General features: G+C 44.2%; 1 protein-coding gene across 1 annotated transcript in view; it reads right to left on the reverse strand.

The window, feature by feature from the left end:
* Positions 1-4,179: 4,179 nt before the first annotated feature.
* TPD52 (tumor protein D52) overlaps positions 4,180-18,720 on the reverse strand; it is a 265,231-nt gene continuing 250,690 nt past the window's right edge. The window contains exon 7 of the mRNA XM_040354489.1: positions 4,180-4,352. Within this exon, the coding sequence (XP_040210423.1) occupies positions 4,208-4,352 (145 nt within the window). The 3' untranslated portion in view covers positions 4,180-4,207. The remainder of the gene's footprint in view (positions 4,353-18,720) is intronic.

Below are 18,720 nucleotides of genomic sequence, written 5' to 3' on the forward strand. Positions count from 1 at the left end.
GGTAAGGTATGATTATAGCAAAACAGACCATGTCTACTTGTTATTGCTGAGATTTCCCATCAAGCAGAATGGTGTATTATATGTAATGTTTGTGAATAAGCAATGAAATGCAAACCTCTAATGGTCTTTAGCCTTCTGAAAATCAAGATTTAATATCTTTGCTTGTAAAGCAGATCTAAAACCCTAACTGGATGACATTTGCACTGCTAATGCATTGTATATGTTTTCTTCCCGATAAAATACGTATTTTTTTTGGTGCTTTCCACCACCCAAGCATTCTCTGACTGGACAAGGTAGTGAGGAGGAGCGGTGACGTCACGCTTTTTGTCATGTCCATTTAGAAAACACTTTGCATTCATTCAGAAAATACAATGCATTCTCTGAATGGCCCCTGTGCCTGAGTTAGTAAAACATTCAGTGTGCCTTACAGTGGTACACTCCTGAGACCATTCAAAGTTCTACATAAAGCAGTGAACGATCAGGCCCTTCTCACTGAAATTACACAACAGCTTTGTCATACGGAGTCCTTTTCGACAGTCATTAGAACTTGTCATCTTCCCCTATGCAATTAATAACTGGCTAAGTAGTTCTCCCAAAGTTAGAAAAATTGAAGCCAGTGTAAAGACTTTTCACATATATAATTATATTACACAAACCTATATATTACACACATTATCTCACAAAAGTGAGTACACCCCTCATATTTTTGTAAATATTTTATATCTTTTCATGTGACAACACTGAAGAAAATTACACTTTGCTACAATGTACTGTAGTGAGTATATAGGTTGTATAACAGTGTAAATTTGCTGTCCCATCAAAATAACACACAGCTATTAATGTCTAATCCGATAGCAACAAAAGTGAGTAAACGTCTAAGTGAAAATTTCCAAATTGGGCCCAAAGTGTCAATATTTTGTGTGGCCACCATTATTTTCCAGCACTGTCTTAACCCTCTTGGGCGTGGCATTCACAGGTTGCCACTGGAGTCCTCTTCCACTCCTCAATGACGACATCATGGAGCTGGTGGATGTTAGAGACCTTGCGCTCCTCCACCTTCCATTTGAGGATGCCCCACAGATGCTCAATAGGGTTTGGGTCTGGAGACAAGCAAGGCAGTGGACATCTCAGAGGTGTATTTGGGGTTGTTATGTTGGAATACTGCCCTGCAGCCCAGTCTCTGAAGGGAGGGGATTATGCTCTGCTTCATTATGTCACAGTACATGTTGGCATTCATGATTCCCTCAATGAACTATAGCTTCCCAGCGCCGGCAGCACCCATGCAGCCAGGGCCGATCTGCCCTATACGCACTCTACGCAATATGCGTAGGGCCCCGCAAATGCCATCCGCCGCTGCCGCTAGAGGTCCGCGGCCAGGCGGAGACAATGTCCCTGCTGGCCGCAATTTTCTTGAAAGCCGCCGCTGTCGCTAGAGGTCCGCGTCCAGGCAGAGACAATGTCTCCGCCGGCTGCCATTTTCTTGAAGACCAATGGCACCACTGTCCACTCTGTTCTGTAATAGCAGCAGAGAGAGTCTCTGCTGCTGGGGATTATACTTGATGTAAGGGGGGAACTCCGCTGGGAACGCCTGGTGTAAGGGGGGAACTCCGCTGGGAACGCCTGGTGTAAGGGGGGAACTCCGCTGGGAACGCCTGGTGTAAGGGGGGAACTCCGCTGGGAACGCCTGGTGTAAGGGGGGAACTCCGCTGGGAACGCCTGGTGTAAGGGGGGGAACTCCGCTGGGAACGCCAGGTGTAAGGGGGGGAACTCCGCTGGGAACGCCAGGTGTAAGGGGGGACTCTGATGGGAATACCTGATGTAAGGAGGGGCTCCGCTGGGGACACCTGATGTAAGGAGGGGCTCTGGACTTCCACTGAGTCTGCATTATGGTGAGTTGAATGATTTCATTCTATATTACAATGTAATAATGCGCTTCAATCATCCTGACACCATAACAACCTTGGTGCCGGGATGATTGAAGCGCCAACCCAAGGTGTTTGGAGTATCTTTATCTGCCGATTTGTTAAACTTTCTGGAATACACATATTTCTATTGTGGTGTAGGATCTGGGCCTGCCGTCTGTCCATCCCTCTTTCTTTCTTGTTCTCTCTCCCTCTCTTTATGAGCACTGACAGGCTGACCCCCCCCCCCCCCCCCACCCCACCCCTTCAACCTCTGCAGCAATACTGGCAGCACTCATACGTCTATTTCCCAAAAGACAACCTCTGCATATGACGCTGAGCATGTGCACTCAACTTCTGTGGCTGACCATGGCAAGGCCTGTTCTGAGTGGGACCTGTCCTGTTAAATCGCTGTATGGTCTTGGCCACCATGCTGCTGCTCCGTTTCAGGGTCTTGGCAATCTTCTTATAGCCTAGGCCATCTTTATGTAGAGCAATGATTCTTTTTTTCAGATCCTAAGAGAGTTCTTTGCCATGAGGTGCTCATGTTGCCATGAGAGTGAGAGCGATAACACCAAATTTAACACTCCCGATTCCCACCTGAGCCCTTGTAACACTAACGAGTCACATGACACTAGGGAAGGAAAATGGCTAATTGGGCCCAATTTTCACTAAAGCAGGCCATACACGGTCGAATTTCGAACAAATTTTCTTTTCAAAATCAGAAAGTTCGTTTTTTTGTGATCCGATGATGCCACCATTGATTTTCGAAATTCGGCCGACCAAACCTTCATGTTGCCGGGATTATTCTTTTCTCTCCGGGAATATTTTTTCTTGCACAGTTTTTTTCCCCTATTACATTTCTTGCACGATTCTCCCATCATTGATGAGAAAATCGTTAGTTTTTCAAAAAAATTCCAACATGTCGGATTTCTCAAATTTGATTGCTGCACGAAAATCAGCTGTTGCTGCAGCCCACTAACTGTGCGAAATTCGTACGAAAATTCTTTGATACGATTTTCGAAAGAAAAATCTTTCGAAATTCGAACCGTGTATGGCCGCCTTTAGGGGTGTACTCACTTTTGTTGCCAGCAGTTTAGACATTAATGGCTGTGTGTTGAGTTATTTTGAGGGGACAGGTAATTTACACTGTTATACAAGCTGTACAATCACTACTTTACATAGTAGTAACGTGTCATTGCTTCAGTGTTGTCGCATGAACAGATATAATAAAATATTTTACAAAAATGTGAGGGGTATACTCACTTTTTTGAGATTGTGTGTGTGTGTGTGTGTGTGTGTGTGTGTGTGTGTGTGTGTATTCAACAGGAACAAATTATGCTATAATCATGAAAAAGTTAAAGGGCCAGTCCACCTTATTTGATATTTCCACTTTACTTTCTGTAATACAACATTACAGCTCTATCCACCCTTCTTGTTCAAAGATCTGACACACAACCATTAGCAGGGTCTAAGCACTTCTGTTGAAAGTCTTGATTCCACATTACTGACAATGCAGGAGGCGGCAATTTCATTCTAATTCTACATGGCAGTAGAGAAAAGACAGAAAATCTCCAATGAATTCCTCGAAATATGCAAGTCCATCAGAAAAGCATACAGTTTGTTCCAATAAAATCTACTTTATACTATTACCGTATTTATCGGCGTATATCGCGCACTATTTTCCCCTTACAATAAGGGGAAATCGTGGGTGCGCGATATACGGCGATATCCGCTTCCCGCGCTCAGTTTGAAATCCTGCGCCGACATATACCGAGTGCAGTACACTCGGGTGCATTCGGCTAGTCTCGGCTTCGCTCGTGCTCACGCATAAATGTCACATGCCTTGCTGAATGTACCCGAGTGTACTGCACTCGGTATATGTCGGCGGAGGCATTCGAACTGAGCGCGGGAAGCGGGGACTCGACTTGAGGCGCGCGCTGGAGAAGCCGGGAGGACACCATCGAGGCCGGAGACGGACGCCGGACCGGACGATGGACGCTGGGAAGACACCAAAACTGTAAGTAATAAAATCATATAAAACTTTTTTACAGGAATTTCGGGGGCAACTTTAGGGGTGCGCGGTATACACGGGAGCGCGTTATACCGCGGTAAATGATTTTTCTTATTTTTCCTTCTGTGGACATCTGGGGGTTGTCTCCGGTTTCTCTTCGCAAATCATACAGGAGTGTTGAGTGGACTGACCTTTTAAAGGTTTAGATAACCACATAAAATAACTCAACGATTGCCCAATCCCACAGACACACTTTAAACAGGAAACCTTCATAAAACTTTATTATTTATTTCTACTCTTGTGTTTTCTGCTGCAGTATTCCTAATAGAACAGCATCTGCTTCAAGCAAAGTCGTATCTGTAACAGCTCCTAGGAATCTCGAAGTCAATTCCAGGTCAATAAGCTTCAGGCGCACTTTAGTCCCTTTTTGATATTTTCTGTAAAAAGACAATAAAGAGAATTAATAGGTTTTACACTAAAAAAAAAACTGCAAGAAGATGACATTTAAATAATGACAATCTTAAAAATGAACTCCAAGCTAATGGCTTAATACACCGCCCAAACACGTATCATGGAGCTCTTTTACCTGTCAAAGGATTTGCATTTCCTTCCTTGTAGTCTTGATAAATACATACACTATGAGACAGTACTGTCAGCCTGGGGACTTGGCTTTTCTTTACTGCTGGTAATCAATACAGTCAGGTCACCTCCCCACCCCCAGTCTGATTAACAGGCAGCGCCCACCTTAGGCCCCTTCTACACAGGATGGGCTCTGTTGGAGATTCGAACCATCTATGGCCGGCCTAAGGTGGGGTAAGGTTTGCTCTAATGAATTTCTAAGGACATCATAAGGTTAGCAATACAGGAGGGTTACTTTTAAAAACACTTTCTCTGCTGATGACCTTCTAGTACGATTCTTCTACTTCTTTAACCACTTAAGGACCGCCTAACGCCGATATACGTCAGCAGAATGTCACGGCTGGGCACAGGTACCTACAGGTACGTCGCCTTTAAGAGCCCAGCCGTGGGTCGTGCGGGACCCGATCGCCGCCGGTGTCCCGCGATTGGTCACAGGAGCTGAAGAACGGGGAGAGGTGTGTGTAAACACACCTTCCCAGTTCTTCACAGTGGCAGTGTCATTGATCGTCTGTTCCCTGATATAGGAAAAGACGATCAATGACGTTACAAGTCCAGCCTCGCCCCCTCTACAGTTAGAAACACATATGAGGTCACACTTGATCCATACAGCGCCCCCTAGTGGTTAACTCCCAAACTGCAATTGTAATTTTCACAGTAATCAATGCATTTTTATAGCACTTTTTGCTGTGAAAATGACAATGGTCGCAAAAATGGGTCAAAATTGTCCGATGTGTCCGCCATAATGTCGCAGTCACGAAAAAAAATTCTGATCGCCGCCATTAGTAGTAAAAAAAATATATATATGAATAAAAATGCCATAAAACTATCCCCTATTTTGTAAACGCTATAAATTTTGCGCAAACCAATCGATAAACGCTTATTGCAACTTTTTTTACCAAAAATAGGTAGAAGAATACGTATTGGCCTAAACTGGAGGAAAATTTTTTTTTTTTTTATATATATTTTTTGGGGATCTTTATTATAGCAAAAAGTAAAAAATATTGAGCTTTTTTTTTAAATTGTCGCTCTATTTTTGTTTATAGCGCAAAAAATAAAAATCACAGAGGTGATCAAATACCACCAAAAGAAAGCTCTATTTGTGGGGAAAAAAAGGACGCCAATTTTGTTTGGGAGCCACGTCGCACGACCACGCAATTGTCTGTTAAAGTGAAGCAGTGCTGAATCGCAAAAAGGGGCAAGGTCCTTAACCTGCATATTGGTCCGGGTCTTAAGTGGTTAAAGCATCATACCAACCAAAATCGATGGCATAGATTTTGGTGGATGATGGCCACCATTATGTCTCAGAAATTCTGGTGGTTAAAAGGTCACTGGTGGCTTGACTTGTTCCCCAGTCTGCACACCTGTTGTAGCAATTACAATACAAAAGGGTTATACTTTCCCTGAGCCCAGGTTCACACTGGGTACGATTTCCTTCGATCTGAGATGTGATTTCACATGTGAAATCGCATCTCAAATCGGCGGCATTTGCCACCAATTGTCGGCAATGACACTGTCCTAATCGGTGCGACGCCGCATCTGCGGCGCTGCACCGATTTCAAAAAGTAGTTCCTGTACTACTTTTTGCAATTTCAGGCCGCGATTTACATAGGTGAACGGCAGGTGTGTGAGGAACCCGTGAAGGAGATAAAGGAAACCCGCGAAAGACTCCGTGAAAGGACCTGTTTGAAAACGCTTCTCTGCTGACAGTTTGCAACACACTACCGTGCATTATTGATCCCTTGGGGGTCGTTTAGTTCCGGTAAGGGTCAGTGTGTCTTCATGGTGGTGGTGCCTCGACTTTACTTCACAGTGTCTGTCTATTACTTATCACCGGGAGTTAAATTAGAGTGCCCGTTTTGTTATACGTTTTTGCACTATTGTTTTTTGTTTTGTTTTTTTTCTCCACTGGGCTGAGTCCATTGAAGTGGGAGCTCCCTAAACCGTTCTGATTCGGATCTTCAATTGATACATCACAGATTGCCTATTTTGATCCTTGGGGATCTATGTTTCCGGTAAGGGTCAGCTTGAACGCTTTTTTCCTGATTTTGATCCAGCATTAGCAACGGAATTGGATTCATTTTACATTATCTGGACATTTGCACCACTCTTCCATTTATTGTTTATTTGTATCTATATTTGGGACTTTGTCACACAGTTGGCCTTATTGGTCATCATATGAGGTGTTTCTAGCACAACTCGTTTTTATTTTATTTTTTTCTATGGTCACTCATATACCAAGTTTTTTAGCGCAACTCCCACTTTTTATTATTTGTCTATATGTTGTATAACATCTTGAGTTTGATGCTTTTTATTTGATTTTGTTTTTGTTATTGGGTATGCGCAATCTTTCACTGTTTATAGACATCTGTGCAGAAACCTGCACAAATGTCTCTTAAATCGCGGCCGAAATCGGGACTGCCGGCGGGAGTGAAATCGTGCGAGTTCAGCTGAACTCGCACGGCTTCACTCCTGCAGCCCAGTGTGAACCAGGGCTGAAGGATTTTTTCATTTATATTGTATTGTGGTTAATGAAACAAGGAGTGTGCAGGCTTGGCAGGAAAATCTGGCTACTTAGGTCCCTGAATGTTATATACAGACAGTGTGTGGGACTCAGCCCATTAGTCTCTATCCAAAACTGAAAATATCACTTTTGAGTGGGCTGACCCTCAACACTTCCAGAAACCCACTAGCGTTAACGTGCTGTTTAGCTCTCCGAATTTTGTATCCCTCCATGGAATGGTAAATTGTTTCAATCTACACAAGCAGGTGATGAGCAGCAGAGACAAGGTTGCCCTTTTACAAACATTGACACATGCAGGAGTATTTAGTAAAAAGAGGGGGTTGTTAGAATGGCAAATAAACCTCAGAAGGCCTTCACTAATGGTTAATACCGAATACTAACACAACTACATTTACTATTACTAAAGTGCCTTGTGATCCAAATATTTCTGGTTTATAAGCATCTAACCAAAACTGGCAATGCAGGTCTGAGTAGCTACTGCCAGGCATGGGCACCCAACAATTTGAAGCATTCCTTTAGATCAGGGGTCTCCAGACTTTCTAAATAAAGGGCCAGTTTACTGTTCTTCAGACTTTAGGGGGGCCAGACTGAAGCAAAAAATTGTCCCAGCAGCCATGGGAGTAAACAATGCCCCATCATTGGTTTTAGTAATAGCTCCTCATTGTTGGTACCAGTGGAAGAAATAGTGCCCTATTGTTGGTGTCAATGAGAAAAATAGTGCCTCAATGTTGATATTAGTGGGAAGAATAGAACCTCATCATTGGTGTCTGTAGGAGAAATAGTGCCCCACCACTGGTGTCAGTGGGATGAATGGTGCCCCATCCTTGGTGTGTGTTGTGCATGTAATAGTGCCCTAAGGGCCGGATAGAGGCCAGCAAAGGGCCACATCTGGCCCCAGGGCCGCAGTTTGGAGACCACTGTTTTAGATCCACCTCCTGATTTTTTTATTTCAATTGGCAAATAAAACCGCAGGAACCTTAAAAGCGAACCTATGGTGACTGCACTTCCAAGTGCCCCATTGTTTTACATTTTTAGTTCAGGTGACATGAATTGACAAGGACATTCCAATTCTGGGAACATTAACAGGTACTTGCTGGAAAATGTTTAGCCTGAAATAAGAAAGCCAATGCAGCCACTAAATTTAAGGACTAATAAGCTGCAATATATACATCTTTTTTTATTGGATTTAGTTAGATATCTTTAAACACATTGGGCCAGATTCTTGTAGATTCCGCGGCGGCATAGCGTAAGCCATTTACACTACGCCGCCGCAAATTACTGGAGCAAGTGCTGTATTCTCCAAGCACTTGCTCCGTAATTTTGCGGCGGCGTAATGTAAATGGCCCGGCGTAAGGCCGTGTAATTCAAAGGGGGCGGCTTGTATTTAAATTAAGCATGCGCCGGGCGGAAAAATAGCCCAGTGCGCATGCTCCAGCTCACGACGGAAAACGTCAATGACGCCGACGTGAGCGTCATTGACGTAAAGTCGTATTCGCGGACGACTTAGGAAAACAACGTAAACAACAGAAAAAGCCGACGCTGACCCGACGCCATACTTAACATTGCATACGACGGACCTTCATAAACTCGCCCCTCATATAGCAGGGGCAAGTTTACGCTTACGGAAACGTCGTAAATTCGCTGCGTCGTCCGCGCGTACGTTCGAGAATCTCGCGTAAATAGCCAATTTGCATAGACGACGGGGAAAACGACGAGGCGACACCTAGCGGCGGGAAAAAAAATTGCATTTCAGATCTGACAGCGTAAGAGCCTTACGCCTGTCAGATCTAATGGATATCTATGCGTAACTGATTCTAAGAATCAGTCGCATAGATACGACGGCCCAGATTAGGACTTACGACGACGCAAATGGCGTTGCGCCGTCGTAAGCCCTTTGAGAATCTGGGCCACAATTCATAGCAACAAAAATAAACACAACAAACTCCAGTCTCAGTAAAAATAATTGTTACCTACTATCTGCTTATCTGCCCAGGGCACAGTTGCATTACTCATATTAGTTCTTAGATTTGTCTATGCTGTAGTAAGCCTTTAGGTTTTCTACATGCATCACTGAATGTAATTATACTCTATGTGCTCCCACCCTCCAGCTGGCCTTAATGCCAACAGTTTACTGTAGGGAGCAAGATGTTCCCACAGTCAGTGCTTTATCGCACATTTATATACAAGTTATTAACTTACAGGCCCAGTCAGGTCCATTTTCCTTCATTTGACTCAATTAACACAGCACTGTATTTAGCTGAAGAACAATTATCCATGATGAGGATAATAAGAAAATCCTGGGAGTCCAAGTACCATAACTTCAGTGTCATCAAGACCTTCACAGAGCCAAGTACAATAATAGCAAATAGAAGTCTGTTTTACTGTATGAAATATTTGCTAGGTGCAGGAACCCATAATAACCAATTGCAGCTTACCGATTTTTCGTTGTGGTGGCTTAGTTTTATTTTTTAGGCCTTCTTTCTTTTATTTTCACCTGGTAATCCTGCCAGCAAGCCTGTTCTTTTTCAACAGAACAAGCTGTCCTGCAGATGCAGCACTTGCAGGGTTGAGACAAACCCATTAACAGTGACGGTGGGTGCTTACAATAAACAGCTTTTATGTAGACACATTATCCTAAAAGGAAAAATAGTTCCTGTAACGGCTTATAAAAGCGTTAACTGGAGTTCGGTTTCAATTTGTTTGTGTATTTAAATCTGCTAGTACATCCAACAATCCCCCCCCAGACTGACAATGCTCCTGTATGTGGGGGCACTCCAATACAGGAGGTGTGTTACCAGCTAGTATATTGTCAAAAAGTCTGATCGTGTGTATGGACCTTTAGACAACCAAAAAAAAAAACTTAAAGCGGTTGTATACCCGCAATGATTTTTTTTTTTCACACCTGAAAAGGCAAAAGCCATAATGAGCTAGTATGCACCGCATATTAGCTCATTATGAAATACTTACATCGGAACGAGGTGAAGGGAACTGACCTGGTCCACGCAGAGCGAGATGTCATCTTGCTTCGGCGTGTCTTCCGGGTATTGCCGCTCCGTGATTGGCTGGAGCGGCGATTTCGTCACTCCCGCACATGCGCGCGGGAGACTTTAATCCGGTAAGGTCCGGCGGCTGCCGGCCCTTTAGCCGAGGATCCCCGCTGCGCATTGCAGCGGCGCATTGCGAGCGGAATATCTCCTAAACCGTACAGGTTTAGGAGATATTCTTTCTACCTACAGGTAAGTCTTATTATAGGATTACCTGTGGGTAAAAGTTAAAAAAACGCCTATACAACCACTTTAAGTATTCTAGGAGAGGAAAAGGTTATACTAGGCTGTTCCAATCACTGAAGGCAGCAGCATAGCCCTATGTACCTGAATACTCATCCTGTGTCCTACAAAGTATGGTTAAGAAGTTTATTATTAGTACATTATAGTACAGTTTCAAAATGTGTAATATTAACAAACTTTACTGATAATAACATGCCTATCCTGCCTAATATGTGGCATTCTCAAGGTGGACGTCAGACAAATAGCTTGGATCTGAAAAAGGCTTGAATGGTATAAATGTTGCTCACAAATATGTACACAAAGTATTTTTTCTCTGTTGGTAAATGCCAGTCTTTCATCTCCTTACTCAACTGCAAAATATTTTCCTGCACTGTTCAGGGATCAAAACAGGCCTGTTTTGCTGTACGTCGCAATTCTGGAACATGAATGACAATTATGCTCACATCTCCCAGCAGATTGTACTTTTTAGCAGGAGCGGATCAAAGTGCTGCTTAGCGGTTCCCTTTTGATCCACAAACAAGGAATAACATGCAATAGAGTATGCATTAAGAGATTATTCAACACCCTGGAGTCTTACAGGACTTATAGGTTGATCTTACAGAAAAAAAAAAAGTTACTTGACTTTGAAAATATAACTAAATTAACTTTTGATCTTGTTATAGTGTGGGTCCGGGAATTCCTGCTATACTGTATCCAGCAAGTACCAACACACCCTAATTTATTTGGGCCCCGTTTACACAAATATTATCATCATTTGTTTATCCTAAAGGGATATTCTGTGCAGAGTTCACAGCAATGGGCAATCTAGTGGTGATATGGTTAACAAGTTTGTTTTGCAGTGGAAGGGGTCCAGGAATAAGTCTTTTCCAGGGGTACCAACAGCATGGCTCTCCCTGTGTTTGTCCAGACTTTATTCCAAAAACATAGTGGTAGGTCTGCGGGTTTTCAGCAAATGTTTTGTAGGAAGATCCTTTGAGGCATAAGACATGAACTCTGTAAAGGCAACGCAATCATTACAAGGGTTGTCTAAAGGCAAGTTCACACTATTTTGCTGTGGTAACACACAATGGAACAGACTCCCTCCAGAGGTGGTTCTGGCCAGCTCAGTAGATTGCTTTAAGAAAGGCCTGGATACTTTCCTAAATGTACATAAAATAACTGAGTACTAAGATTTGTAGGTAAAGTTGATCCAGGGTAAATCCGATTGCCTCTCGGGGGATCAGGAAGGATTTTTTTCCCCTGCTGTAGCAAATTGGATCATGCTCTGCTGTTTTTTTTTTGCCTTCCTCTGGATCAACTGTGGGTATGGAGTTGGGTGTATAGGATTGTACTGTGTTTTTTATTTTGTTTTTTTTATTTTTTGTGGTTGAACTGGATGGACTTGTGTCTTTTTTCAACCTGACTAACTATGTAACTATGTAATGTCGTTACAGTGCTACTCATTTGGCCCCCCAACATACTAATGCAATGCACCCGCTCTACCAAGCACTGCATTCACTCCACAGCCTCTCTGCCCTTCCACACATCAACCAAGATGTCACAAAGTTCATCCAGGTTTGGGACATTATTTGGGAACAGCTGCGAAAGCCTCCACCGCCATCATCATGAGGAAGCTCCACAGCAGGATCCACAAATTGGGCCACTATACATCCTCTTTAGTATGGAGTAGGTTACAACAGTTCTAGATAGCCAAGAACAAGATCTGGAACATGCGCAGAACGAGCTGTCCTCCCTCAGGGATCATCTAGAGCAGTGGTCATCAACCCTGTCCTGCAGTGTCCACTTACAGGCCAGATTTTATGTATTACCTTGGGGAGATGCAGTCTAGAATACTGCAAATCACTGAGGAGCAAATGATATCAGCTGTGATGTATTTCAGTTATCTTGCAAACCTGGCCTGTTAGTGGGCCCTGCAGGACAGGGTTGATGACCACTGATCTAGAGGACTATTAAAACAGAGCCCACCCTGAGACTATAGAAGACCTCCAAGGCTCCATCACAGCCCTCTTTGAGGAGCTGGCACCAGATGCGGACAGCTGAGAGATAGGCTTGGTTCATCTCGCCCAAAGGCTCACTGCGGGACATCCTAGTTAAACTCCTTTTTTTTTTTTTTTTTTTTTTTTTGACTGTGAGAGCAGCTTCTTCAAGCTGCAAGAGACTCTTCACATCTGTCTTTCCAGGGTCATCCCTATGGTCTCTACAGGGTTCTAGCCCGCTACACTATACTTAAATGGCCTCCAAATTTACCTCACGATTCTTCATGCTGCAGGCATCAAAATGATGAAGCTTCCCTTCAAACTTTACTTCACCTATGAAGGCAAGTCATATCAGCTTCAGACATCCTAAGATATCTATGCCTGCTTTAGAGAGCTCAACCTCCAATAGTCTACACACTTGGCCTCTTTGCAAGCCTCTGCGCAGGAACCTCCTTCTCAAGCCTCTTATTGGCTTTCCCTTGGACCAAAGACCACCAAAAGTCTGTAAGGCTCCATCTTTGCGTGCCTCACCTTTCCCGACTCAGACTTTGGTGCACCTGAGCTTTGACTTTTCTTTTTTTTTTATTCCACCTGCAATACCCAGCAAGTTTACTGCCCTGCATATGCCAACTTCCATGGTTTTGGATTTTACTCCATTACTTAGGTGATGCCACTCTATGGCAATACACATTTGCTTATGTTTTCATGTTAAGTGCTTTTGTGTTTTAATTGTGATATTATACCCAGTTTATAGCGGTCAGACACCACACTTTTACTGGGCTCTATATCCTACTCCTGTACCTCGGTATTTTTCTTTTCTGGACCCCCATGGATAAACCAGCACACAAAGCCCTACTGGGACCACCTTGTTTTGTACTTATTTACATCTGGGATCCTCTGAACCCCACTGGTATTGCCTGCTTAACATTAGCTGACCCATAGGGAGGGTACAAACTATGCTTTAGTCTGCTTCTCATCTACCGCCCCGGCATGCCTGGGCTACCTAATAGATCCAGCACATTAGAGCACTTCAACCCAACTATAATCACTTTTGCAACACTCCGGTCCATTTGGCATTTTTATTAAAGTGGTTGTAAACCTCCGACATAAAATATGAACAAAGCATACCCTTCTATAGTGTGTACTTGTCTTAATACAGAGAACCAAGTGTCATTTCTGTCCATTGCCTCATTCCTCTGCTATCAGCATGAATCACTTCTGATGGGTTTCCCTGACACCAAGAGAAAAATGGTGACAGGGAATAGCATAGTTTTTGATCGACAGCCTCAGCACTGTTGCAATGTACTGTGTGTATCCCTTCCTTCCAATCATCTCTCACTCTGATGTATCTAGAAGTTATGGAAGTACCCCACTCACAGCAGAACGTGAGGCATGTGCACACAAATATGTTTTTTTTTTTTTTTTCAAAAAGAATTGCAATTTTATAAAGTACTAAAGGGGTTATGATATGTAACTACATAAAAAGGAGCTCAATGTCATTCTTTAGTTACCTGGAAGCGATCCAAATATTATAATGAGTGTGGTTTTACAGCTCATCCCCCCTCCCTGACCAGGAAAAAAAAATCCCCCAAACTGTTGTAACAACAGCAAAACACAGAACAATGGTGGTGAAAGTTGTTCTGCTGTCTGTGTGTGCCTGCAGGGGAGATTATTTCCAATGAAAAGAACAGGCAATTACCGTGCGATACCAGTGTCACAGGCTCTAACTGCTGCTCCTTGTAATTTGAACACAAACCCTCAGATACTTTAATCACGCCTAATCCAATTTATTAAAGAAATTCTTCAACAGCCTTGTCGCACCTGCATATAAAGATATCCTGAAAATGGTGCTCATGAAAGGCATCTGACATGTCTGTCAGGTAATGTGGGGTATAAACACTGCCCTTTATGACAGATGCTGCCTGCAGCTAAAACATTTGCGGACGGGAGATCAATAGGGAGAAAGAGCCAACAAGCGGAAATGTGGATGCTGCTTATACAGGCTCCCATCACAGGCGTTCAGAGGGAAACATAAATGATAGGTTGCTGTAGGCATGGTAATCATACATAAACCTGTCATTATACCCTGGCACCAAAGCGCTAATCCTTAACACAACTCAGCCTGTCCTGTATTTAAAAAGGTGGAAGCTTTAAAGCTGGAGATGTTTTTATTTTTAAATCCATGGTGTTTAGCCACCAATAAATTTGTGATCCAGAGCTGGTGAAAGGATTAGAATATGTTGGTAGCCACTGGACAGCTAGAGGAAGAGAGAGAACTAACCACAGATCTTCTATGGATGTAGGCTGCCTCAAATCCTTCAGTCTCTTTATGTAATCCCAGACTTGATGTTGGGATCAGGGCTCTGTGGGGGCCAAACCATCACTTCCAGGACTCCGTGGGGCAGATTCATCAAGAGATACGACGGCGGATCTCCTGATCCGCCGTCGTATCTGTGAGAGCCGACGGTCAGATCTGTGAGATCCCACGGTCGGAGCTATGCGACTGATTCAAAAGAATCAGTTCCGCATAGATCTTCCTTAGATCCGACTGGTGTAAGTGACTTACACCAGTCGAATCTTAGGCGTAATCTCCTGCCGGCCGCTAGGTGTTGTCGCTTTTATTTTTACACGTTGCATATGTAAATGAGGAGAACCGCCGATTCACGTCCGTACGCCCGCCCGTCGCTCTTTTTCAACATCGTTTGCGTTCGGCTTTTTCCGGCGGATAGCTACCCCTGCTAATATGAGGGGTAGCCAATGTTAAGTATGGCCGACGTTCCCGCGCCAAGTTTTAAATTTGTTACGTCGTTTGCGTAAGTACATCGGGAATACGGATGGCCGCAAGTAACCTAGCCGCTGAAAACCTAGCGACGTCATTTGGAGCATGCGCACTGGGCTTTTTCGCCGGCGGCGCATGCGCAGTTAAATCGGCACGGGAACGCGCCTGATTTAAATTGTACACTCCCCCTAGCCGCGGAATTTGCATTCCGCCGGGGGGAGTTAGGATCCGACGGTGCAATTTGCGAGGCAAGTGCTTTATGAATCATGCACTAGCCTCGCTAAATTGCACCGGCGGATCGTAAAACAGGTAGATCTGGCGGATCTAAAGATCCGCTGATCTACATGAATCTGGCCCCTTGTCTTTTACGCTGAAGATAGTTCAGTGGGCTGCATGTTAGGGGTCATTGCTCTGCTGCAGAATAAATTTGGGGCCAATCGCACACCTCCCTGATGGTATGGCATGATGGATTGGATATAAGCATCTGTCTGCATTTCTCAGCATTGAGGACACCATTGATCCTGACCAAATCTCCAACTTCATTTGCAGAACTTGGAAAGGACCCCCCATGCTTCACTGTTGCCTGCAAGCACTCATTGTACAACTTCCCAGCTCTTCGGCAAACAAACTGTCTCCTTCCATAGCCAAATATTTCAGTCCAGAGCACCTGCAGCCATTTTCTTCACCCCAGGCTTTTGTGCATATTTGAGTCAATTAGCCTTGTTTCCACGTCAGAGGTACAATTTTTTTGGTCACAATTCTTCTATTAAGACTTCTGGCCAGACTTCTCTGGACAGTTGATGGGTGTACCTGGGTCCCACTGGCATCTACCAGTTCTGTGTTAATGGCACAGCTGGACATCTTCCGATGTCGAAGGGGAGTTATAGCATGATATGTCTTTTATTTGCTGCATAAAGCGGAGGTTCACCCAAATAACATGTATACAAGATCATATTCTTTATACTTCCAACATGTACAGTATGCCCTTTTTTTTTGGCTCTACATCCCTTATTATGGCTATTTTACACCCGGCTTCCGGGTACTCACTCCCGCGGGAGTAGGCGTTTCTATGCAGAGGCGCAATGTCACCTGGGACTTCGCCCAGATGATTGACGTCCTTGAGAAAAAGTTCCCCCCCGCACCCCCCTATTGCGTAGGCGCGTCACGAGAGTCACAGAGTTTCCAAAAGTAGCCGAACTGCGAGACAGCTCTACACGGCACCTGCGCACCGACTAGGAGCCGTATAGAGCCAACTCTCAGTTCGGCTACTTTCGGAAACTTCATGTTTCCTTGGCCGACCACTGAGTCTACAGTCCTCAACTTTGCCTGGTCAATGGTGTCATCAATGGCGTCTTCAAGGATGAGAAATACAGGCAGATACTTATCCATCATGCCATACCATCAGGGAAGCATGTGACTGGCCCTAATATTATTCTGCAGCAGGACAATGACCCTAAACATACAGCCAGTCATTAAGAACCATCTTCATCGTAAAGAAGAGCAAGGAGTCCTGAAAGTGATGGTTTGACCCCCACAGAGCCCAGATGTCAACATCAAATCTGATTTACATGAAGAGACAGAAGGATTTAAGGCAGTCTACATCCACAGAACTGCCAAGTGCCTTCAAAAACTCTGTGCAAGTGTACCTAGAAGAATTGATGCTTGTTTGAAGTCAAAAGCGTGGTCACACCAAATAAGGATTCGATTAAAAAATTTCTTCTGTTCGCTCACTTTTTTTATATCAATTTACAAAATTCATACAATAATAAAAAAAAATATTTCGAAAGCATTCTTACTTTACAGCATTTCTTCACATATGCCCAAAACTTTCACAGTACTGCAATTAAAGCGGATGTGCCACTAAAAAAATATATTAAAAGCCAGCAGCTACAAATACTGCAGCTGCTGACTTTTAATATAAGGACACTTACCTGTCCTGGAGTCCAGCGCCGATCGCAGCAGATGACGAGCGATCGCTCGTCACCCTGCTGCTCCCCCCTCCATCCACGGTGAGGGAACCAGGAAGTGAAGCGCTCCGGCTTCACTGCCCGGTTCCCTACGGCGCATGCGCGAGCCGCGCCCGCCGATTGGCTCCCGCTGTGTGCTGGGAGCCGAGTGTTCCCAGCATACAACGGTGGACGGACGGGAAGCAAGGAAAAAACCCGTCTTTTGCCCGTATCGTAGGGCCGGAAGTGGGTGCAGATACCCGTCTGTAGACAGGTATCTGCACCCCCCTCCCCCTGAAAGGTGTCAAATGTGACACTGGAGGGGGGGGAGGGTGCCGATCAGCGCGACTTCACTTTAGAGTGGAGATCCGCTTTAAAATTAAATATGGTACCATATTGTTGGTGGGTAACCAAAATCACAAACAACAGAATTATAAATACAAGTGTAGCAAGGTGCCACTTTTGATATGGATAAAAGACTGCCGTTTGCAGATAAAGAAGAAACTCAGCTGCCTCTGGTGGACAATTGTATTATAGACACCTCCTGTGTTTTACCCTGGTACAGCAATGGATGTTGGGAAATGAAGTACAGGGAGATAAAGACTCCATTCCCCTGGTCAGTTGACAGACTACAATATCCAGAGTGCAACTGTGCGATCCCAAAATACTTTGCGCCCTGCACAGCCTGCTGAGTGAAGGAATTTAAGGAGGAGGACCTTCTTGGCTCGCTCTCTTGGACCACCTCTCCAAGCAAGAAGTAGGCCCGTTTTGAGGCTCGTCTCCAGGAACCTAGGCCTGAGAAGCCTGAGCCTAATTACGCCTGTGCGGATCGCCCATCTCGTTAGGGGGATTCCTGACGGAGTGACCGGACCGTGTCCAAGAGCAGCTAGTGACCTGTTCGATCAGCAGTGTGTGTGTGACGGCCGCGTGGAAGACCGGGAACTGTCGGTGACGGAAAGGACAGAGTGTCAGAGTTTTCGCTGACGGAGCAATCTAGAAAGGCCAGGTTTGGTTGGGCGAGACGGGCACCTGCCCAACAATATCTGGATTACAAATTACCCATTGCACGCCACCGCAGTATATTCGTGAATTGTTGGGAACGATCGTATTGAGGTTTGGTCTGATCAACCAAACCTTCCTAGTAAAACATATGTTTTAAAAAGACTGCCTGTTAGGAAGAGTCAGTTGTTGATATACATATCTATATATACTCTTCTATCTAAAGTATATGGCTATATTAAGTTGCACAGTGTTGCTGATAGTAAGAGCTGGGTGAGGCCTGGAGAAGAGGTGCTTCAGTATTAGACATATCTTACTTTGCTGTGCGCTTACACAGGTCTGTTTTAAGTGCTATAATCAAACCTGTATTTATTCCTTATTGCTATTGACTCTTACAGGGCCCTGTAAGCAGTCCACTAACTGTTTTACTTTGTTCTTTTACTTTAATTGCTTACCAAGTAAAGTTTTCTTGGTTTAGTTTAAACCTGTGTGCTGTCTATCGATTATCCTGTGGACCAGTACAACACAAGGTAACAGTTTATTTACAAATTTTACTGTGGTAGGATATCACTGTGTTCCCCAACAGTCAGTGGGTTCCAGAATCCCTACCAATACCAGTTGTGCCAAGGGAGGGTTCGAGCCAGTTTCAGGGGTTGAT

Source organism: Rana temporaria, chromosome 5, assembly GCF_905171775.1.
Source record: "Rana temporaria chromosome 5, aRanTem1.1, whole genome shotgun sequence".
Classification (NCBI taxonomy): domain Eukaryota; kingdom Metazoa; phylum Chordata; class Amphibia; order Anura; family Ranidae; genus Rana; species Rana temporaria.